General features: G+C 41.8%; 1 protein-coding gene across 4 annotated transcripts in view; it reads right to left on the bottom strand.

Moving 5' to 3' along the window:
- nlgn4xa (neuroligin 4 X-linked a) overlaps window positions 1–24508 on the bottom strand; it is an 80133-nt gene that overhangs the window by 42744 nt on the left and 12881 nt on the right. For 3 of the 4 annotated variants that reach the window (XM_028572163.1, XM_028572164.1, XM_028572162.1), the window contains 3 exons: window positions 19591–20309; window positions 13239–13298; window positions 5165–5317 (listed from right to left, as the gene is read on the bottom strand). In XM_028572163.1, the coding sequence (XP_028427964.1) occupies window positions 5165–5317; window positions 13239–13298; window positions 19591–20011 (634 nt within the window). In that variant the 5' untranslated portion in view covers window positions 20012–20309. The remainder of the gene's footprint in view (window positions 1–5164; window positions 5318–13238; window positions 13299–19590; window positions 20310–24508) is intronic. The other variant, XM_028572165.1, reaches the window with a different exon arrangement.

The raw sequence follows: 24508 nt of genomic DNA, 5'->3' as shown, positions 1-24508 counted from the left end.
TATAAGGAAAGGCTTTCCAGCAAATTATAAAAGAAATAGAGAGAAGTAAGAGATCGCTCCACAGAGAGGTAGAACCACACTCTACTGCCACCTACTGAGGTTTAAAAAAAAAGGCGACAGCGTCTGTTGTCCTCGTTTTTGCGGTGTGTCTCACCGTTGGCACTAGTCAACCCTAGTCTGCTTTTTTAGGGCCATTTCAGCATGTAGGTGAGAGGGATCACTCTTATTGGCTTTCACTTGCAATCCTCACTCCACTGCCCCAAAGTGGTTTCAAAGGGGTAATGAGCTCCTCTCAACCACAGCTGTCCTTGCAGAGGCCGAGGAGTCATGAAGGGTAAGGAAGAAGAGGCTGCTGGGAGTCTGAGTTCCTGCCCTCTGGCAACTAAAGAGGCCACTATCAGACAGCAGTAAAATTATGCAGAATGACGTACTAAAATATACCAAAGAATGCAATTTCTGAATAAATTTGCTGCTCAGTTAGTACATTTCTGAAATGAAGTCTGTTCTTTAATTATTAAACCTCTGAGGTCTAACGGCATTTTTAGATAGCTTCTTGAATTCTCCTTTAAAGGGTTTTTGCATATAAACTGATCCCTTGGTGTTTCATATAAAAATGTTCAGAACAAACTCTCCTTTCTGTATAGTTATGGCCCAAATTTTACCAGAGCAATGTATAAAGAAAAATAAATGTCTAAAATGATATTTTGTAAAATTGCTTGGATTTCTGGCTTGAATTGTAAGAAGTAGGTAAAGTAGTAGGAAAAGTTGAAAAAGTGGGAATGGGTTTAAATATTATCAAGGTCATTGAAAATACCAATACCATTTGACGTTTCTTTTATGCTATTGATTTTTTTTTTTTTTTTTTTAAAGGTTTTTGGTGGGTTTTTTTCTAAGAAAGAAAGAAAGGAAGTAAAAGCTAGTGAGCTGAGGCTGCAGGGTTTTATTTTTTTCTCTCCCAACACATCACTAGTCATTTCACGTCTGGCAGTGATGGCCGGTGGGGGGTTAGGACGAGAGGAAACGGAGAGAGGAGCCATCATGTGCCTCTGACAGATCCGTCGCAGTCACTCAGCGTATGTGACAGCCAGATGGCCCTCGCCCCGTGTTATCCAAGAGACCTCCAGCCCAAAATCTGATGACCCTCTGCAGACAAAATGTGGACAAATACATTCACGTGCGACAGAGCGAGAATGGTCCGTCAAATGCCATAAAATGGACACAGCACTCCCCTCATCTCACTAGATTTCTGGCTGTTTTAGATTAGATTAGAGTAGATAGACTTTATTGATTACAGATTGGGAAATCTCAGTGCAACAGCAGCAAACTATAAGACCCACAGCACACATACAGAATATACAAGAAATAATAAATAGGATAGAACACAAGAACAATTATTTAAAATAAAGATTAAAAAAATACAATACATACTACTTAGATAGTATGCTAATAGTAGTTATGCGGTTCAAATGATTCAGTGGTTCAGCTGCTGGGGGGGAAGGTGCTAATGTTGCAGTGAATGTGAAGCAGACATTTGTGAAGAGACGACGAGGTTTGCAGGCCGAGCAGCCGGCGGGCTGATTCATGTGTGAGCGGAGTGAGAGAAGTCATCAGACACTCATCACCCTCCATCACTCCCTGTTGGACAGCTGTCACACGGTTTCCCTCAGCTCACTTGCCTCCGGTTTATTCAATTCAATTCAATGTACAGTGTCATATCATGACAGGAGTTATCTCACGACACATTGCAGATATGGTAGGTCTAGACCACTCAGTAACATACAGCGACACAATAATACCCCCCCCCAAGACCAAGCATTTGGTGCAACAGGGGCGAGGAAACTGTCACTAACACTCAACCCCCCCAGCCACTAGACTTTGCACTAACCTCCATCCTGGATTATACATCTGCCCATTGCACACAGTGCTTAGAGTACTTAAACAGCAATTTTGTATATACTATTTGTCTCGGTTTCGGTATTTATTGTATTGTATTTAAATGTTTGTTTGTATGTACGCAGCAAATCAGCAAGGCAAATCCCATGGAGTTCCACTACTGTGGCAATAAGCTGCTTTCTGATTCTGAAAAACTTTCTTTAAACCTCTGAGAGAACCAGACTCTTGGTGGACGGCCATATGAAACAGAGACACTGATAAAGATGTGCAGATGTACAGAAATATGATTCATAATAATTATAGCAGTTGATAAGATGCTCTGTGGCAATTTTGGTAACAATAAAGATAATAGAACTAAGACTAGAAATAATAGTTAAAACTGTACAACTGTAATACTCCTGCACTCAATGCACACACAGGGGAAAGCCAGCCATAGTTTAGAATTATTAGGGGTGGGGGTAGGACTGTCGCGATAGTCAATAAATCAATTTGTCGCACGATAAAAAAAATGCATGCATGCTTGTTTGTTTTCCTTGTCTCTCTCTCTCTCTCTCTCTCTCTCTCTCTCTCTCTCTCTGTACCAAAGAGACTGGAGGACCACTCTCGGTTCCTTAGCGTAACGAGGAGTGAACCCTCTTGTCAGTCACATGGTCTTTGTGTGGGGAGGCGGGACTCCTGGCGGAGAGAGAGAGAGAGAGAGAGAAAACGCTAGTTGAGAGTTGGAGCATGGCACTTTGCAGTTAAGGCGCCTTAAAAAAAAAAAAAAAAAAAAAAAAAAGTATTTGAGCGATATCCACCGTGTTACTCGGCGTCCGGTCTTCTCCCTTTCATTCCAAACCACACAGCTGACCACCTGCAGGTGGAGGGGGTGGAGACGGGCTCGGACATAAACGCTGCACAAAAACGGACTTGTCAGTCTTCGCAAGCAGTTTCAGGAAAGTGGGAGCATGTGTCCCACAATGCACATTGTTTAGTCTATCGCACAAACACTCGAGGAATCCTGCAAAAATTTGACAGCCAGTACGAATCGCCTGGGAGAACATATGTGTCACAAACGGCAATTCCACAACTGTACGACAGCATGAAAGATGACATATTGTGGATATTTAAAATGTCTTCCAGTTCCAGTGTTAAATATTCTTTAGAAATAAAAGTGTATTGATCTTTGAAAAGGTGTACCTGCATTATTGGGCGTTCTTCACAACACTGGTCTATTATCCTTAAAGGGTTCAGAAACAGCAACTAAACACCAGTTATGTTTGGATCCACACTGCTCGATGCTGTTTTGGCTCACAGTCATGAGTTTTGTCACTTTTCTGTGCACAGATGGCTTCCCTCGAGTGACATTTTAAAACATGTTTCTAGCAAACAGTACTTCAACTCGTAGAATGGTTAGATGGCCAATGCCAGTTGTTTAGTTTCAGGTTAGCAACCTCTACTTCTTCAAAATATATGGTGCCAACTTCTGAGCAAACAATGCGGTAACCCAGTTTATTCGCTCCAAACCAGTTGATGGAAACATATCTACTTCACATTCCTTTTTTGCAACATTTCAAAGGTTCCTTTAAAATTCGCGTGACAATTGAATTAAAACATGGCTACTGTTTGGATCCACACTGCTCGATGCCGTTTTGGCTCACAGTGTTGAGTTTTGTCAATTTCCTGTGCACAGATGGCTTCCCTTGAGTGACTGCGACACCACAAGACAAGAATTTAATATGAGCACACTGTGTGTCAATTAGTGGAGATGGAACACTCTTTTCCTGTCAGAGCCACGTGCACTTTATGATTGACTTTGCTTTAACAAAGAAATCTGCAGCCTCTCTCTATCTCTCTCTCTCTCTCTCTCTCTCTGCGGTGCACACTTTTCCAGAACACCTTTTCCCCCTGGCTCTCAGGCAACTAAATATAGAGACTGGTGCAGACAGCTCGGCCGTCTGACAAATGGTAAGCAGAGCAGAGCGGCAGCAAGTAGAAGGAGCATAAGGATCTACTGCTGAACAATGAACCACATGCAAACCGGCAGATACATCCAATTTTAAGCTGCAAACAATGAAGATAAACAGAAATTCACAGGTAATGCCAGGACAAGTGCTGCATAGGAATTAAGTCGAAGTCTTTCCAAGTACATTTTCCTTGAAAGAGGAACATATAAGTACACGCCAATATCATCATCGTACAAATTTAATGAGTGTCAGTTAGTTAGAAGTTGTGACATGTGCAAATATACTTTCTTAGAAACATTTTCAAATGTTTATTCCAGCCACCATTTCCAGCACACAGTGGTTCAACTTGAACAGAAGTGGAGCAAAGCTCCATCAGGAAATGGCCACAGCTATGCTCCCTCCAGCTGGAATCTCAAAACGTTTGATGATATCAGCCTCCTCTCAGACTCAAGACATTTTTTTGGCCAACAGACATTCAGAGCCCCAAAAACCTTTACGTCAAAGGCAAGATAAAGTATCTCTGCGTGAACCAGAAACCACTTTCATCTTCCAGAGGGAACAAAAATAAGATGCACAGCACTGCGGTGAAGATACCGACTCAGATCACAACGGATCAATTTTCCCAGCATGGAATATTTTGATGATTAAAGTAGATGAAAAGGCAACATATGTGAGAGTCTTCACTTAATTTGCATTCACTTATCTCGCGCTTTGGGGGTCATTTTGAGGCTGCATTTTAAAAAACTATTTGAAACAAAGCGACGAATGCAGAAAACTATGTCCGACACATCCATTAGCAGCTGAAAAAGAATGAAATGACAAAGAGCAGCATGCATTTTGTCCACCATAGCTTTCCTTTACACTCAAAAACCAGCCATTTGGTGAAATTATGGGAATCAACTAGTCTTTTAAAATCACTTCCTGAATCCTCATCAGCCATCTGCAAACTAATCAAAGGGTAGCTTCACTTTTTTCCAACCTGGACCCTGTTTCCCAGTTTTTGTTTGTAAGTGACTGATGGTAAAAATGTTCACCATCAGTTAGTGTCCACTAAAAGTGTTGCTTTTTATGCTGACAGGCTCAGATTATTATTCTAAGTGTCTAACAAAAAGGTCTACTCTGTAGGGATCCTTTCCATAATGTTGTAATCTGAGTCTGTCAGTGGCAAAAACTGAACTTTTAGTGGACAAAAATTACCAATGTCCCAATTTCTAAATGTTATGTTCCCATCAGTCACTTCACGTCATCACAAAAAAATGGGAAAATAGGTTCCAGGTTGAAAAACAATGAAGTTGCCATTTAAAGCAACAGATTGGAGGACTCACCCAGAACGCCGAGCCGGTAGTTGATTGTGATGACAATGACGTTCCCGTAGCTGGCCAGGATGCTGCCGTCAATCATATTGCCCGTTCCCTCCATGTAGGAACCTCCGTGGATGTAAACCATGACTGGCTTTAACCCGTTCTCATCGTGGATATCTGCAAAGAAGAACATGGAAATATTTGCGTTTAGTGCTGCCAAGAATAATCAATTAGTTGTCGGTTACATGAATCACCAACTGTTTTGATAATCGACTATTTCTGCAAAGCCGAGGGCAGAGTTCATAAACTTTGCATCGAGATTTGGAAATGCTCACTTCCATTGTTGCTTTTGTATTTGTGTTGTAACCTTTATATTCACGTTTTAGCGTTTGCATTTGTATTGTGACTTAGTATTTGTGTTGTAGCTTTGGCATTTATATTGTAGCTTTTGTATTTGTGTTGTAGCTTTTGTATTTGTGTTGTAGCTTTTGTATTTGTGTTGAACTGTCTCAGCCACGGTTCAATACCAATGTTGTAATCAACAAGCAAACACAGTATCAGTGTCTACCCAACAAGGAAAATCATTTGACCTTTCCTAATTTAACACAGATCACTGTTACAGTGCAGCTCATGAGAGGGATAGATGGCTTTAGACACTCCGATAACTTTAACCCCGCCATCTCTACATCTGCCTCCATCCGTTTGCTGCAATTAAAGCCAGATGAAAACATTGTTTATGAGGCTCTCCGGTTTGTGATTAAGCTGAGTGATTAGTACATGTGTAGGTGGTGATTATAAATTTAGAGTGGGCTCCTTATGCATGAGAGAAGATGGAGGGGGAAGATAGAAATCCTCCCAACAAGCAGGGTTCACAATAAATCAGCTGCCAGCTGCATCTTCATCATCAGAAACCCTCGGCTGATTGTCCGTTGGGTGCAAACTGCTCTGCCAGGATTCAAGCTGGGCTTTCACAGGCAGCTGAAATAACGGTAGAGTAGAGCGATTCAATTTATTCCCTATGAGAACAGCGGTTTAAGCTCAAACGCCAGGAGGTTCACTCAGAAACTTGTCGCTAATCCAATGGTGTTTCCAAAACCGTGGCGGTAATTCAAGCTTTCAGAAGATCCTGCTACAAATTAAATTTTCCCTAAAGAAAATAAGAGGTATCACTTTATAAAAAACATTTGGATTTCAGCTTACATAAGCAAATTATTAAACAATAGTGTATCATTCAACCAAACCCTCCAAAGATATGGGTTGTTTGTTCCCCCCTCTAATACGACCCACAGGAGTGTTTCCTAAACTAGCACCCCCTAGTGGTGGCAGGAAATACGTCCTCATATCTAAACCAGAGAAGGTAACGGTGGCTGTTTTAAACACGTGGTTAACGTTGTGAAACGGTCCCAGTGTGGTTAGGTTTAGACACCAAAACTACTGAGTTAAGTTGATAAAAAGATGGAGGTTTGGGTTTAAATCAGCTCACTTGTGTGCTGCTAGAGTGAGAGATTTAAAGTCAAAATATTGCTGGGCCATTATGTGAAACAGGTTTTTTGCCGAGCCTCCATGTTTCCTGATCAAACAGTCACTAATACCCATCACTCTGCTGCTCACATAATTATTCTTTTCACCATTTTGCTGTTTTTTTTCCCTCCCTTTTCAGCGGGGTTAAAGTTAATGAGTTTAGGAGCATGGAAAACGATCACACAGAGTTTTGCATTTGTTTTTAGTCATTTTAAATTGGTTTCTATAATAATAGGTTTCTACGTGGTTGTTTTCTGTCTCACTGCGGGCGTTTTTGCTGTGTTAGAGGGTTCACTAAAGCCGGAAATCATTGAGAATCCTGGCTAACATTTTTCGAGGCCTTCAAGTACCTTAATCAAACAAAAAGAGAAACTCTGGTTGAGTCTGACATGACTGCTGTGGAAATGTACATTATGTTTTACAGTACAGGTACTTCCATCAATGTTCTTTACTCTGCTCGATATCAGACCATTTGTTCCTGCTGAGCTATTATTTGAACACAGGCTTTTAGTAGGAAATGTAGTGCTCAGAACCATTATTCAGTCTGTGCTGTGTAATTAGACTAAAGAGGACGCCCGCTGCCCACACCAGTTACGGTTTCCTCTCGCCGTCGCCACCGGCTGTGTCCAGATGCACCGCAGCTTCGCCGAGCACCCGGCAGAAAGCAGCCTGGACGGCGCCGGGAACAGGGAGTGAATCATTCTCCTCCTCCGCAAAACAAAACAGTGAGGCAGGGAGTGGAAAGCGAGCCGCAGTGACAGGTTATTAATCTCCGCTGTGCTCCGAGTGGGTTGATAATCCTGCACACAAGCACTTCCAAACAGTGAAGACGTCCCGGGCCGACCTCGGACACTCCCGTTAATGGCTCATTTGGTTGTTTTTACAACCTGGACACTTATTTTCCAATGTTTGTGGCGCTTTAAAAAAAGTTTTTGACGCCGTTTCCCATATTTTTGTCAAGAAATTGGTTCATGAAGCTTTTTTTGGACCTCAAGACTTATTGTGCGTCCACAGGAGAAGGTTGCTTAGCTTCTGTGCCGCTAACGTTCCTGCTTCTCCCCAATTGGGGCCGTGTAGACCGCCATCTTAGTTCCTGTAGGTGACCACAGTGACTGGGGATAAGGATATATGGAGCAACGTCATCAGAAACTTACGTCAGGTCACATAGGGAAAACGTTTTCTGAAGGACTTGGGAAACGACATGTTGATGTAAAACATACGTACTTTCACCAAAATATGAATGTTTCGATTTGGATACATAAGGAACACTACTGGGAAGCTCCTGGACTCACCTTAAAATATATTTTCATAAATGGCCGCATTCTAGAGCTTCCAATTACCGCCATTTGTATTCAATCCGGCAAAAATAATGAAACATCTACAGATGGATGCTTCACAAGTTTGTCCGGCTGTGTGGACTCTGAACGTCTCACAGACAGAAGTGTGCCCACTATGGATGTCTTAAGAGAACCTGTGCAAAGCCCCGTTCATTCCAGTGAAAGACCCAGATCTTCCGTGTCGACTGGCCCATGACATCTCGATGGACATTATGCATAATAAACATAATCGCATTATGTTTATGTTGTTGTAGCAACAGCGCTCGTTCATGAGCTTCTCTCTTGTGGATACAACAAGTATACGTGGCAAACTCACTGTTTCTTGTCTAAAATGTAACACTAAGTAATGCTTATCAAAATAAACGACTCAATCATTATGTTGAGCTACTAGCTACCGCTAACTTTAGCTACTAGCCGATAGCCGCTGGCAGTTTGGGAACAGAGACGTTAATAACGTTACAGCCACGTTACAGGCTTTACGGCATACAGCGCTCAGATGTATCATAAGATAATACACATGATGAATTACAGCCATTATATCAATTATTACAGGTACAGGACCTCAGGAGAACCGCCATATGAGCCTGCAGTGCAGGGCGATGTCCCGTGGGTCGGCTCGCGTTCATCATGCCTATTTTAATAACTCTGGATTCGGCTATTACACTGTTAAAAAGGTCCGTAGAAATATGTGCTAATATACTGTGTTAGTATGTTTTTTTTTTTCGTTCTTAAAGATGAACTGAACTGAAATAATCAGCGTTGATAATGTGTTGGTTATGACAAATAAAAATGAATTACACTAAAAAATCAATATAGCTTTTTTTAAGCAACACAAAAATTACGTTTGTTAGTATTAGAACGCTGATAATTTCGATGACGTCACTGGCATGGTAGGACCTGTGAAGGTATATAGGCAGCATATTAAATACACATGAAAATGAGTAATTTTAATGGCATGGGTTACGCATTTGAGCCTGTGAGGGACAAGCCTGTAGTGTCTGACTACCACCACATGGAGGATGATCAGTTTCAGGCTACACCTTCGGATCATTTGGGGGGGGAGTGACCTTCTTATTGTCTATGGGAGTGACTGGTGTGTGTGTGGGTGCTGCCGGAGCATGGACTCTGCAACTGAATCCATCTGTGATTGGACAAATTCATCCAATGGGATCGCTTGTTAAGTTACCTGCACGCAAAATGTTAAAACCAAAATAAATAAAGTTTGAAAAAAGAAAATAAAGTTTGCTGCCCGTAGGAGAGTCACCCAGGTTAACCTGAGGTTAACCCTAGATGCACGGAGGAGTCACGAGTTTTGCCGCGGCAGATTTTATTCCTTGTGGTCGTTGATGGATATTGCACAAATGGATACTGCACAGATACCTCTTACTATGGAACTAGCAGCTTTTTCTGCGAGTTGAACTCTCTCTGCATCAACGATGTGCCCTGAGGCGGTGGACATCAGCTAGTAGCATCAGGGTGAGTAGAAAGGGACATTGGAGTCTGTTTACAGACCTGCTGTGGTTTAGCTAGCAGCTAGTAACGCATTATTATTGATTTGTGATATCATCAGTCAGGATTTCTCCATACAGTCTATGGTCGGAGTGCTAGCTTGTGGATTTTGACATAAGTGTTTCCAACGTGTTTAGCTGCTAGCCCTTTCCCTAGGTTGGAGCGTGTGGTATCTAGCTTGGTTTTGTGACCCACTTTCAATGAATGGCCAGTGTGTCAGTCTCAGTTTTGTTGAACGCTATAAAGCCTACCCGTTAGGCTTTATTTGTGCGTGTAAGTGAACATGTACGTGTTTTGTGTATGTGACAACAACGTTACATCCAGCCCTTTGCCTAGTAGGCTAGCATGCTGGATAACAGCTAAACATCCCTCTCTGTCCTCTGCCTGATGGGAGCGTTTCAGCGCCCTGTCTCTGCGGCAGATAGCATCGCTGGTGTTGGTACTGGCCGTTGGTCTATCGGTCGGCCCTGTACTGTAGTCTGAAAAGTCGATCATTGAGGGTATGGCCTCAGGTTTCAGTCTGTTGGACTTAACCCTCACCAGTGACCCTGTTGTATCAAAAGTACAGCTCTCGCAATAGTCTGTTGCTAAAAAATGCTGGCTAAAGCCAGGGGCTGTTGATGGGCTAGCCAGTTTTAAGGCAGCTAGCCATGAGTTGAGGACTGGTTTCCTTGTCAAAGTAAGCCTGTGGAAATGTATTGTAACCCCAGCTGCCTTAGCCCTATACAATTCATTACTGCAGCCATGGGTAATACAGTATGACCCCCCTAAACCTGTTGGTAGCCGTTTCCTCAGCCATGTCCGTTAGCCTCAGACTGTTTACGTTCTATGGCTGCTTATCATGCCAGTGACGTAGCAGGTTGTGGAATTCCAACATGGCGGCGCCCGTGTAACAACAACAACAACACTTTCAATGTACCATTTCATCCCTTTTAACAAATTCAGCCATTTTAATCATTGTACCAACGAGAAGAAATAAAATACATCTGTTATATCACCTTTACTCAAATTCCAGTTCAGTTCATCTTTAAGATTAACACAAATGGAACACGTCATTTTTCTGACAGGACATTTTCCATTTTTCTATGATTTCTTACACTGAAGTGCATGTTACATTTTTTTTCTTTCCCCATGTAAAATCTACGGCAAAAGTCTTTCTGGGCCAGACGCTGCAGTTCCACCGATGGCCGCTACGCTAACGGTTGCTTCCAAAGCCAGATGGCGTTGTTCCTGAGCCTCCAGTAACCGCCATTTGTAATCAATCTGGCTAACTTTTCAACATTTTGTCGCCTTTTTGGACATTCATGTCAGATTTTTCAAAGTTTTCATTGTCTTTTTACATATTTGTTGCCTTTTTAAATAATGCTTTTTTGGACATATCTGACGCTTTTTTCAACATTTAGTTGCCTTTTTGAACAATTTTTGTAATTTTTTTGTTTTAAATGCTGGAAGCAACGGAGAATTCAGATAGACCCCCTGGAACAAGCCCCCCTCCAACCCAAATAAAGATGAGTAATGTGTGCAGCCAGTGGAGGGATATATTATCCCCCGGGCCCTGGTGGCAGTGATGAATGTCAGGGACGAACACAGTCACCCAGGCAGCGCCACCGGCCCGAGAGAGAGACACATGCAGTGAGAGAGAGAGAGAAGAAGAGCACCGGAAGCAGTTTGGTTTCTTTAGTCTGAAGGGCCTCAAGACCAGCCTCCCCATCCCCAGACATAAAACTCTAAATCTGCCGGGCATCTCCTGACTTCTGACTCCATCGCTGCACCAAAAGAGATGTGTAGTAAGAGTCACTTTGCTTTGTGTGTGTTTGATGGAGACAGAGAGCCAGCCGAGTAGTTTAGTGTGAGCCCACATAGTCCTGCAGTGACCATCAGATGGGAATCAGTCAGAGACTTTATGACAACTTAACGGCAGCGCTCTTTGTTTTATGTTCCCGCCACCCCCGCTGTTCCACCGTGCCTCCAATAATGTGGAACTGACCGACAAACACAAAGTCCTTTGGGTGGCACATCTTGCAGAATTGACAATAAAGTAGACTTGACTTGGAATTTGCAACTGCACCTTCAATTCACATCAACTACAATTGCAGTTTACCACTGACATCGTGTAAAATACAGTCTTTCATCCAGGAAACAGGTGTAAGTCTGACGTTTTTGTTCTTTTGTAGCCTTTTCCAGAAAATGTCGTCCTTTTCAAAATTTTTCATCCCTTCCTTGACGTCAACTTTTTTTAACATTGTCGCACTATTCCAACATTCGCTTTTTGTGTCATTTTTTCGCCCTTTTCAACGTTGTCGCTTTGTCAACTTTCTTGGCGTTTGTGTTGTTTTGTTGCCTTTTTCCAGAATTGTCGTACTTTTCAACAGTTTTGACTTCCTTAGATGTTTTTGCCACTTTTTTCCATTTCTTTTAGTTTGAATCGATATGAAGCAATTTATCAGATTTTTCAAATTTCTCTTTTCAAAAAGGAGGAAGTAATTATAGTTAAATCCAAGCGATGCCCTCAACACTTCTTGTTCCGACAGACATAATGGGGTAATTATAGCTGAGGGTGCGTTTGCTTTGCATGTAACAGCACAGAGGAAAAAGTCAGAGCAGAAAAAGGTGTGAGCGGTGTTTCGCTGCAGTGCTTTTTCTTTCCTCTGCAGAGGTGTGTAGGTGGAACCACACACACACACACACACACACACACACACACACACACACACACACACACACTAGGTGGAACCACAGGGGATCCACAGGGTAATTCATCGCCACTGCAGATGTTCAAACAGTCTCAGAGCATCGATCCTGAAAACATCCACACCTTTCACCGTGTTTTCTTTAGCTTCTGTCTTCATGACACTAAAGCTGAGTCAAGGCGACAAAAACTTAGAAAAAAGCAAGAAAAGTAGAGCAACATCTGTAAAAAAAAAAAAAAAAAGCAACAACTGGCCATGTTATTTACAAAAACGGTGCCCTTTTTTTTTACAGATTATCCAGCACAGTGAGGGGAAATACTGCACTATTTTGGTTATTAGCATGCAGAGGAGCGAGGGGTTAATTGGTTTTTTTTGTCTCTGAGCTACAGATTGTTAGTGCTCATGCTTCAGCGAGCAATGGAAGAAGAAAAAAAAGAAATATAAAACAGGGAGGACAGGGACTTGATAGGGGACAGAAACTGCTGCTGAACATTAGTCCTGTAGGGTTACATTACAGCTTGGTTCTGGTTTAATACTGGACCAGTTTCACAGATTGTTGTTCCATCAGACACTCAGACACACAAACATGGAGAAACAAAGTTACTGTTTAATTCAGGAGGCAAAATATCATGCACAGCTAAATTTAGATCACATTTGAATTGGAAAAGACAGGTGAGTAAAAGGTTAGCGCCCATTTCAAACCCTGGGATTTCCACGACTCCAAAGAGGAGACAAATTAATATATATATACATATATATCAGTTTTACTAGAGGAAGTATGTACAGAGATAGCCAGCCCAAAAAAACTTTAGCACTCAATTTATCTAATTTTTTTAATCAAAAAAAGCAAAAAACAAAATCCTCAATCAACTTCATTGTGAAAATATTCCAACTTTTTCTATCTGAGAGGAGTGAGATCAGAAGCACTTTGCGGGGAGGAAGGGGGTTCAAAAGAAACTACAAAAAAAATGTCTGCTGGTTTGCTATCATGCGGTAGGCTTTTATTTTGTTGGTCCAAAGGGGGGAAAAGGAGAAAAATACCTTTATCAGCGCCACCATCATTACTGTTGAAATCTGCACCGTGCGTGTTTGAGTTGGCCCCTAGTGTTGAAAAGAGAGGTAGAATAAAGGGAAGTCATTTCAAAAGAAAAAAAGAGAGAAAAAAGAATTTCAGCCAAAAAAAAAGCACAAAAAAAACTGGCTGTTTTCGGGCTGGATTTTGTCACATTCTTGATCACTCATATCAGTTGAAAGAAATTAAAAAAATAAAGTACCTGCAATGTTAAAAGTATCATTTCTGTGCCGTTCATTCGCATTGTCAAACTCAGCTCTGGATGAAGTATTAAGATCTTTTACTGCAGTAAAAGTATTGATACTGCACTGTAAAAATACTCTGTTAACAGTAACAGTCCTGCATTGAAATGTTACTTAAGTAAAAGTGTGTAAGTATCATCAGGAAAATGTAGTTAAAGAAAAGAACTATCCTCAGAGTCTTTTTGTTTTTCGGTTTGGTAGCTTATGAAAACTAGCCGGGGATTTCCACTGGATGCGTAACGGCTGCGGACCGGCTCCGCTGCGTGTCTGCTGCGCGCTCCGCCGTCCGCCAATACCCACCGGGTCCAGATTTGTTGCGGAACGGCTGCGGCCGTGACTGACAGCTGTAGTCACGAGGACCCACAAGTTCTCTCGAATTCAGGTAGAATAGAACCACAGAACCAACAACAGTTAGTTTCCATCCAGAGGAGTAGAGGGGAAACAGCTCTGGGCTGTGTTTTCAAGATGTAGTGCAGGGAGATATGATCCGCCGTGAGCACGGTGTATTTTATTTTGAAAATTAACCGGACATTTATTTTGTTTCTGTGCTTGACTTCCTGTCCCACACTATCTGCCGTGTGCTGAATTGCTGCGGAGCTCTCCGTCGTCCGTCAAAAATAGAAGCTCTGCGTATATCTGCTGCGGAGGGCTGCGGACTGACGGAACTGGGACGGAGTCGGGACGCAGACGTTCAGCAGTCTGTGGAAATACACACACTGACTTTAATGGAAACCTGATGACTCCGGAGACGTTCCGGAGACGTTCCACAGACGTTCCGGAGACGTTCCGGAGACGTTCCGGAGACGTTCTGCATCCAGTGGAAATTGCTGGTTTGGTTCTGGCTTCTTTACATTGTTGGTAGTGAAGATCAGCACAGAGCAGCTTTAAGGCATGTTTCTGTTGTTTGCTAGCAGACAAAATTAAGGAACCTTCACACAATACAAGTCTATTCCACAACGCTGTGGAGTAAGGTCTGGCAACCCTAAAGCCATGTTGGCCAATCAGAAGCCTGGAATAAGCTATTGCTGGAAGGTTACTATGCTGCAATGGCGGAGCGATGGCTCCTTAGCATTCTGATGCATCGATTCTTCAATATAGTGGAATAGTTTTTGGACTGTATCAGCCTCCGTGGTGTGTGCTGTAGCTTCACCAATCAACACAGGGCTGGTCTCAACAGGCTCATAACGGGGGACAGGGGGACGGGGGGGTGTTTGCTCAGTATCGCTGCTCACTGAGAGGGCAAGCTGCACAAACACGGGCTGGTGCCATGTCAGGGAAGGTAGGCCGAGCGTGAACATCCACATCTGCTCAGCCCACACACACACACACACACACACACACACACACACACACACACACACACACACACACACACACACAGCGACAAACAGACACACAGACAGACACACACACACACACACACAGCGACAAACAGGCAGACAGACACACACACACACGCGCGCACACACTCAGCCTCAACGTTCCACGGTGGTTTTATTGTATGAACGTGTGAATGCTGCTCGACAGACAGCTTCATATGGCCAACCAACAACGTTTTAACAGCCATGATTTATCCCAAACCCCAAACCAGAAGACATTTTTCAGCGTTCTGTGCGAGCTGTTCCTTAAATTAAAAAGCTCTTTGCTGTGCTTCATAGTGCGGAGATAAAGAGAGGTAAACCGAGGTAAACAGAGGGAGAAAATGGCTCCAGCGCTGCATTTTCAGAACCACTGCAGCTCACTTTTATTTACTGGCATCTTGGTGCCAAACACATCAAGGGATTATGTAATCTGTAGGGTGTAAAGTCAGCGTTTTTATCTGGTGTAGCCTACAGCCCACATCTGTGCTCGACTCAGCCTCAGTCTGCCCGCAAATCATCCAACCATTTCTAGTTTTTATTTGGTAGTTTTCAAGGTTTTGCTGCTAGAAAACTGCAAGTACCTCAGAGAAGAAAGCCACTGTGGTTTTGCCTCCTTTCTGCACAGTTAGTCTGGACATTAACATAAACACTTCACTATGCTCCTACTACACCTTTTTAGAAGTTTCTGGCTTTTTTGCAATGTTTTTGACGCTATTTCCAATGTTTGACTCCTTTTGTTTTGCCGTTTTTCAATTTTTGCCATATTTGAAGCTTTTCACGACATCTGTCGCTTTTTCAGACGTTTTTTGGCACTTTTCTCCAATGTTTGTTTTACATTTTTGATGATTATTGACGATTTCTGACCCCTTTTGATGCTTTTTATGTACGCTTAACATGCTAATATATGCTAACACATGCTAACATGCCAATAGGTCTTCTTTAACAATTTAATCTCTTCTCTACTTACACACTCCGTCTAGATATAATATATACTTATATATAATAGTAGTAGGCTATATAATATCCCCGTAGCCTCTTTCTCTCTTTAAACACCCAAATGAAAAGCTCTCAGTGGATTCAGCAGGAAATCTGAAAACGCTACGATACTTTACAGTCATTGGCTGGATTTGTTCTTTCAACTTCTAATCAGATGACAGAGAATCGGCATCGTTTAATCTGTCGGCCCACTGGAGGTGCAGCAAGAGTGTAAATCCTGAACTGATCCTCGGCTGGCAGGATATTTTGACATTACAGCAGATTTCTGAAAAGACCAAATCGGGGATATAAAGATGACTCTGCTCCTCAATCTGCACACTTTTGTATCTCTGTTTTGCAATAACAAAAAATGATATTAAAACTTGACAGATTAATCGATTGAGACTGACAAAAACATTGAAATATATGGCCAAAAAATTTTTAAATGTCAAAAAAGCTTTGAAAAAAAGCACCAACACTCAATAAAAAGCATAGAAAAAAACATTTAAAAAAAAAACATCAATAAATGAAAAGTATGAAGGGAAGTGACTTTTGTCTCTCTGTTAAAGATGAAAAGAGTAATAATTAAGTAATTAAGACGCTGAAAAATGCACCTAAAGCATCAAAAAAGTGCTTAACATTTAACAAAAAATATTGAAAATAGTCAAAAACATTTGTCTGTCTGTTTGCAATTACAAAAGATTATAATAAGACAAAAACGTTGAAAAAAGCGCTAACAACTTGAACAAATGAAAAGAAAGAAGGGGAATGTTACAGTCTAAGGTGTTTTCACTGTACATTTGTTTGACTGTTTTTGAACTTCAAACTTAATTTAAAAAATAAAGTCAACGAGGACTAATAATGTTAAATAATCAATATTTCAATGTTGACCAAAATAACTGAGATTATGATTTTTTTCCAGAATCGTGTTTGACGCTCTAAATTTTAAAAACTTACTATGTATACTGAGACAGACAGGAAAAACTGTAGAGGAAAGTTGTGAGATTTTCCGTCTCGTGCACTTCTCTAATCTCCGGTGTGCTGGAGAGCTCGGAGCTGTCAGAGATCTCAGCCAGACACACACGGTAATGGGCTTCCCTATCTGGCCTCAAACTGCTCCGCCTGACCTCTGACCTCTAAAGTGTTATGCCCCACATACTCAACTTTTTACACACTTAACACTTATCCAGTCATTTCCATGGTGATATGACACAAACAGGTGTTTCACATGTCAGAAAAACTTTAAAAAAAAATGAGAAAATTGTCATAGAAAGCAACAAAACATCGGCAAAAGCATCAAAAGAAGCAGCAAACATTGAAAAAAGCGACAAAAGTAGAAAATAGCATTTACAAAAACGTTAAGAAACTGTACAAAAACCTCTGAAAAAGCCACTAAAACTTTGTAAAAAGCCTCAGGAACGGCAAATCGACATGTCATGATTTAGCGGGGTCGTATATCATTATTTTTAAGGTTTTCAAGGTTGCTTCCTCTGCGCCTTTTTACCCCTCTCGCAAACATGGATATGGGCCTTTCATGGCCAACCTAGACTGGACAGCTGCCCGACCGGAGACCTCTGTCCCCGAGTCGACACGTTCCCCGCGGCTTCGTCCAAGGGCTGACGGTGATGCTGTGTGGCTGCCGCCGCGGCGCCGATGATAGGGGATGTACCTCTGTAACCTCTACCGGGCCTGGCGCACAAAGATACAGAACCCTGGCTCAAGTGCGGCGGCCTCTCCCTGGCCGTCCTCCGCTTTAAAACTGGTCAAGTATTAGGCAAGAAACAAGCTGCAATATAACATTAATGGTCAATTTCCATCCAGTAATAGTTCTGTTTTTGCTGTGGAAGGACTCAGATAAATATTCTAAGTGTCTGACAACAGTATGGAAAGGATCCCTACAGACAGTGGCGGCTTGTCAATAGAGGGCGCTGGGGCGCCGCCCCCACCAAAATTCCATAAATGTATACAAAAATGATATAAAAATTAAATGAAAAATGAAAAATAAAATAAAATAGTTTACTCATACAATGTGCTGGCTGGTAGTAAGAGCCTCAGCATTTAATACAAACTGGCTTTAATCGGTTAACTATTTTCTCTGTTTCAATGTTTCCTCCGGTTTCTTGTCTGCAGGGACGCCGGCCAAATGGATGTGTATGTGAGTCCTTAAACTTTCGGCCAGCATGTGACCTGAAGCTGGTCTCTAATTGGTTTCTTAAATATTCTCCTCCGGACGCACCTTGCTGCGTCCCTGGCGAATCAAAATTGGAGACAGGTTATTTTATCCAATCTGATTGGTTCTCAACACCTGTCATTCAACTCTTCCCCCGGCCGCTACTGGAGAGAGAAGGTGGACACAATAGTAGCGCCAGCAGGTAGCTCTTGTGTTGCTGAAATGGTCTAACCACTTTGATTAAAGTAGGAAACTAGCAACAATAAACAAGGAGAGATTCGTGAAAGAGAAGTTCTACAACGTCGTGGAGCTGCCGACCCGTCCCAAACGGGCGTGTGAATTGAATATTCGGTGAGTTATCTTAGCTGCTAGCTAGCTAACAGCAAATTACTACTATTGGTGTTGATAACCTTGAGAATTGTTGCTTGATTTGTGTTTTAAAGCCAGTCGGAATTAGCTACTAACCTGATGAACCTGATAAAAGGGTATGGTTAATCTTGAAATTGTTGTCATTGTACATTTAGTGAAAATGTTAACTTAGCTGTTGGTTAATTCAGCTACAGACACGTATGTATTTTCTGTGCTATGCTATGTTTTCTGTAAGCTAGTCAATTAAGATGGACAAATAACATTGAGTTCAAGCTAAACTGTTTAAGTGAAATGTGGTTAAAATGTGTAGTATGTAAGAATGTTGTATCTTGAGAAGAAACACAAGTGAACTGTTACTATGGGCAACTGAGTGATTATTCTTCACGTTTTGTGCAGGCTGGTTTTTTGGTGAGACTCTACTGGGAGACAGAACTGTGCTGCTCAAGTCACCGCCGTCATACTGCCTCCTGGGTTTCAACTTCATCACCACCATCTTCTTACCGCTCACTACATCTTCGCCATCATCATCATCTCCACTACTCACAGGATTTTCCCATTGTTTCCCTACTCTACTCTCTGAGGAGCCAGATGGACAGTTTTACCTGCTAAGGGTGGTGGTAGCAACTTGAGTGCACTCAAACTAATGAAACAGGGTTGAACAAACAAAGACTGATTTAGTATTCCCCTGGTTATCTCTATGAAATAAGAGATTTTGGTTAATTTGGTTTTATATTTTTTTTATTTTCTTTGTTGGGTTTTTGATATTTAAGTTGTGGTTTGAGTACATTGGGTTTGAAACTAATTGGCCTATCTAAATTTGATTACCATACTGAATAATTTAGTTTAGCCATGCTAGACTTCTGGTAAAAGATTATTTTGCATAATCTCAAGTTTTAAAGTACTGGTTGTGGGTGCAATTTGTTTCATGCCCAAGCTACGAGTTAAATGAAGACAGGAAAAAAATAACACTACAGTTAAACAAAGTTACTCTATATACACTTATTGTTGGGTGTTAAAAAAAAAACTACTTTTAAAGACGAATCACAAGTCAGGTAGAATGCTTTTTCCTGTGAGTATTAAAAGTGACGAAGGTCAGTTCGAAGGTCAGGATAAACCCACACAAGCAAGTGTGAAATACAATAGAAACCAACACAAAGAAAAACAGGAAGGGGAGAAAGACAGAGAGAGGCATCAGTTGACCTACCGTCTTCCGTGGGGACGTAGATGTTCAGGTAAAGGCAGTCCTCGCTCTGCTCCTGCACGTAGGTTACCACGGTATCCAAGTTGGCGGTGAACCAAACGGGGAGCATATCATTGAGCAAAAACCGGTCCTCTAAGAACTGAGGACAAACTGGTGCAAACTGAGTAGCATTCCTGATTCCCGGCCAGGACATTGGCGGCTCCGGCGGCTGGAACCGCCGCTCCCCCGTTGGGGCCAGCGCGTACGGGATCCCCAAGTACTGTTCCACCGGTCCCAGGATCTCATTTGGTAATGTAACCTTTACTCCGCGCAATTTCCCATAATTGGTAGTGACTATGGGGTGCTGCTGGGCGTAACAGATGGAGGCCAGCCCCGTCCAAAGAAGAAGGCGACACATCCATGAAGGGCCTCCGAGCACGGACATATTCCCGCTGCGTTTATCCGAAGCCTGAGCCTGGCAGGTCGTTGTTACGGTCCACCGTCGGGGTCCTCGGTGCCCTCCCCCTTAACCCCTCGACCGAGATACTTCCTGCTCGTCCTCAGGCGGCGCACTGAGAGAAGAAACCCCGGCCGAACACAGCAGCTTTGTCAGTGCTCCCCATTCTGAGAGCCGGCGTGGAGATGGGCGGCAGCGGTGGCTGTATGACTCCTTCCCGTCCCGAAAAACAGAAGAGAGCCTTGCATGCTCTTTGGTTACCTGGGCTCCAGCTTGATGGGATATCCTGAAAGGAAAGGAGTTGATCAACTAAAGCACCATCAGTAAATATTTCACTGGAAAAAAGTAAAAGAACAATGAATACCAGATGTTTTCTTGCTAATACATAACACATCTGCCAATGGAAGTAACAGTTCACATTTAAAACAGAAGATGATCCATCTTTTACAAATTAACATGCAACACATATTGCAGCTTAAAAAACATGAGATGTCAAAAAAGCTTATTTCCTTTGAGATATGATTTAAAAACAAGATGTGTCCAAGACTCTTTTCACTAAACAAGATATTTAAGATGCATCGTCCAAAAACAAGTCCCTATATCTCCCTGAAATGTCACTCGTTAAGTGGTTGTCTTCTATTAAAAGGTGCCCTGCCTTACAAAACCGTTTTTACTTACATTTTTTTAAATCTGTGTTTGTGTTATGTGGTGAATGTGAAAATGAACTGCTACCTCCTCTGTCAGCTCTAGCCACTGAACAGAAATAAGCGGAGAAATCAGGCCAATCACAAAAGCTGGTCAGTCTGACATCATATTGCCTGAGCTCATTACTATTCATAAGCTCACCCAGTTGGGCTGGGTAAATGATTCTGATAGCCAGGCTCTCATTGGCTAGCTGTTAGCCAATCAGATTCAAACAGCTTAGCTTATTGAATATTAATGAGAACTGGCAGAAATTGAGCCGAGTCTTCCTGCAGGCTTTCTACACCACGCTAGAATGGCTTGAATCAAGGTAACCAAGGTTACAGAGTCCATGGTAGACCTTCAGACATTACCACAAAGTAATGAAATGCATGTGGCGGGGAACCTTTAAGTGTTAGATGAATATAATTCGAAAAATATATATTCGGAAAAAGCAGCAAAGGTAAACAAGCGACAACAACCAAAAGCATTGGCAAAAAAGACAATAAATTCAGAAAATGCGACAAAATGTGGAAAAAAGTGAAACTAGGCCAAAATGTATTATGAACTTAAATTGATATGCGGGCCGGATCAGAATCTGCGAGGGGCCGGGTTAGGCCCGCAGGCCTTGAGTTAGACACATGTGACTTATCGAGTAAGATGCTGAAGTGAATTATATCTTAATTTCCAACGTTAACTTGTGATGTGACAATTGATTCATTTTTGTGGGTTTTGTGCAGAAAAGTAATTTAAAAGTAAGCGGCGGCCTGCTGAGGGTCTTGAGATTGGTTGAAATGATTTGAGGACAGTTAATTCTCATCCCGCTGATTTAAAGATTGTCTCTGTGGGTTCAGAGGCGTCACGGTCTCACGGTCAAAACCTTCATTCCATGTCCTGATTGAGATCTCACCCCATTTCACCGCCCGCAGGGCTACAAATATATATTCTTTACATACCTTAAGTGGAAAATCTCACATCTGACTGCTCCAGTCCAAAAAATATTGATTAATTAGAGTCTCACTCACTAAAGTCAGACCAAATCAATTATTAAATCTCATGCTGACCGGCATGGATTCCTTTCTGATAATGAAATAGAAATTAAAAAAGGCTGCATGAATAAATGCGAAGAATCCTGCTGATAGAGTCAGAGTGCATGCCAATCTGTTTTAGGGTTAGAGTTTCAAACTCTTACAGTTGTTGCTTTTTTTCAAAGTTTTGGGCATTTTTTCCTATTTGTGTAGGGAAAACAGAAAGGATTCAAGCTATTCCTGACTACGGCTGCAAGGATCTCTCAAATAGACACACACACTTACACACACACACACACACACACACACACACACACACACAGACACACACACACACACACACACACACACACAACTATAAAATGGGTGCTAAAAATCCACCTTCATGTCTTCAACCTGAGCAGATAATCAGCCAGAATAAGTGCCAACACCTGGGTGGCTGTTGAGAGGCTTTAAGACTACAGAGACTTATATCAACAACTAAACTACGTACAAATGAACACAGAGAAACACAAAACAACCACAGAGAAAAGTGAAATGAGAAACGACTCCAAGACGACATGTACATTAACAGATAGAGACATAGAAAATAGATGTAAAACAACAAAAGATAGAACACAAAGAGACACAAAACGACAACAATTTAGACACAAAAGCACCACCAATGACCCAAAATGAATATGAATAAACATTGATGCAAAACTACTCCAAAGAGACACAAAAATAACACATAAATAATCCAAGAAAGACGCAAAACGGTACAAAAAGTAGACCTAAAATGTACACAAAGAGACACAAAACCACTTGTGTGTGTGAAACGACTTAACATATGAAGACACAAAACACGTCAAACTGACATGAAGTGACAAAGAACAACTTTACCACCCAACATGAGTACAAAGTGACACAAAACAACCACAAAGATGACAAAAATGACCAAATAAAGATGCAAAATGACAAAAAAAAAACTTAAAACGAACACAAAGAGACACCCTAAGAAAACAAAGAGACCCAAAACAAACATAAAGAGACACACAAAGAGACACAAAACGACCCAAAATAAGTAGGCCTAAAAAGAGACACAAAGTAAAATAACAATATTAAGAGTAATGCCAGCCTCAACTTCTAACTGTAGAGTTGAAATGCCCCCCGGGTTAGTTGGAATGCATTTCCTTGTAAATTGGGTGAACCAACCATTAATTGCTTGCTGTTGCACCCTCAGGCTCGACTCAGAGCTGTAAGCTGCGTTTCCATGGAAACAATCAATGACACATGCTGACAAGTGGCAAAAAACGGAGGCGAAAACATCTCATCATTCATTCCTGGAGCCGGCAGTGAGAAGGGGAAGAGAACACTGCAGTAAACAAACCCCTCAGATTTATTTCCGGATGGGGGGGGAGGGAATAGTTTCTAAAATGTCGGGTTGTTACCCAGGAAAATGTCCTCGTATAGCGCTCTCTCCAAACTATTCCAACCGGAGTGAAAGAGGCCGAGCTGCACTCGTTTTAGTTTGAAGAGAGAATACCCAGAATACACTGCAAACTGACTCAGTTTAGAAGGAAATGACTAGACTTTATTTTGAGGGGAAAGACATTTTTGTTGACTTAAATTACCAACTATTTTCAACTGAAAAATGAGGCTCAACAAATAGCAAAGTCGGTCCGTCGGTCATTTCACCACTTTGGTCCGGACTGAAATACGGATTGCCATGAAGACACAGACATTCACGATTTCCCTACCGATTTGACTTGGTCATAAATTAATTTTAAAAAACCTCTGTGATACCTTAATGAAGATTCATTCAAGCGTTGACTTTAATTTCCGAGCCCACTAGATGGCCCTCTTGGTGTAAAGTAAAGTAAAAAGGCTCAAGGAATGACAATTCAGCGTGCTTTCAACCTTTTGTTGAACAGAGAGCATCATCTACTGGGTTAAAAAAATAAAGAAAAAGCTTAATTTCATCAATATACTGTTTTTTTTTTTTTAAACACGCTAAGTTAGTGAAGGTTTAATTCGGCAATTGTCGAGTAGTACTGACTATTGAATGTCTAACCTTCAGGAAGTAAAGTAACTAGAGATGTTCCGATACTGATTCCAGGATCGGAAAAGCCTCCGATACTGCCTAAAATGCTGGTATCATTATCGGCGAGGACTGGAGTTCATGCACCGATCTGATACGTAATTTAGCCCAGAAGAAAATCTACTTTAAAGTAGTTTATTTATGTTCTTTTTCTGTTATGACTCGCTGTCAAACTGGATGATAAAAGAAAGTTCTTTGGCGTTCATGTTTCACAAAGAGTTTAAGGGCCCTATCTTGTACTCAGCGCAATTGACTTTGTACACCGACATGTATCATTCCTATTTAGCACCCGATGCACAGCGGACTTTTCCCTCCACAAACGCACGGCGGTAAATTAGGGAATGTATTTGCGCTCCCGGGGGCGGTTCAGCGAAAAGAGGAGGCGTGTTCCGGCGCAAACGTTACCTAGTGCTATTTTGCAGTTTCAGAAAACAATTCTGCCACTGACCAGGTAAAACCTGGTCTAAAGTCAGTGGTGCTAGTCTAAAGTCAGTGGTGCTAGTCTAAAGTCAGTGGTGCTAGTCTAAAGTCAGTGGTACTAGTCTAAAGTCAGTGGTACTAGTCTAAAGTCAGTGGCGCTAGTCTAAAGTCAGTGGTGCTAGTCTAAAGTCAGTGGTACTAGTCTAAAGTCAGTGGTACTAGTCTAAAGTCAGTGGCGCTAGTCTAAAGTCAGTGGTGCTAGGCTAAAGTCAGTGG

This window comes from Perca flavescens, chromosome 24, assembly GCF_004354835.1.
Source record: "Perca flavescens isolate YP-PL-M2 chromosome 24, PFLA_1.0, whole genome shotgun sequence".
NCBI lineage: Eukaryota > Metazoa > Chordata > Actinopteri > Perciformes > Percidae > Perca > Perca flavescens.
This window is presented reverse-complemented; position numbering and strand designations above follow the sequence as displayed.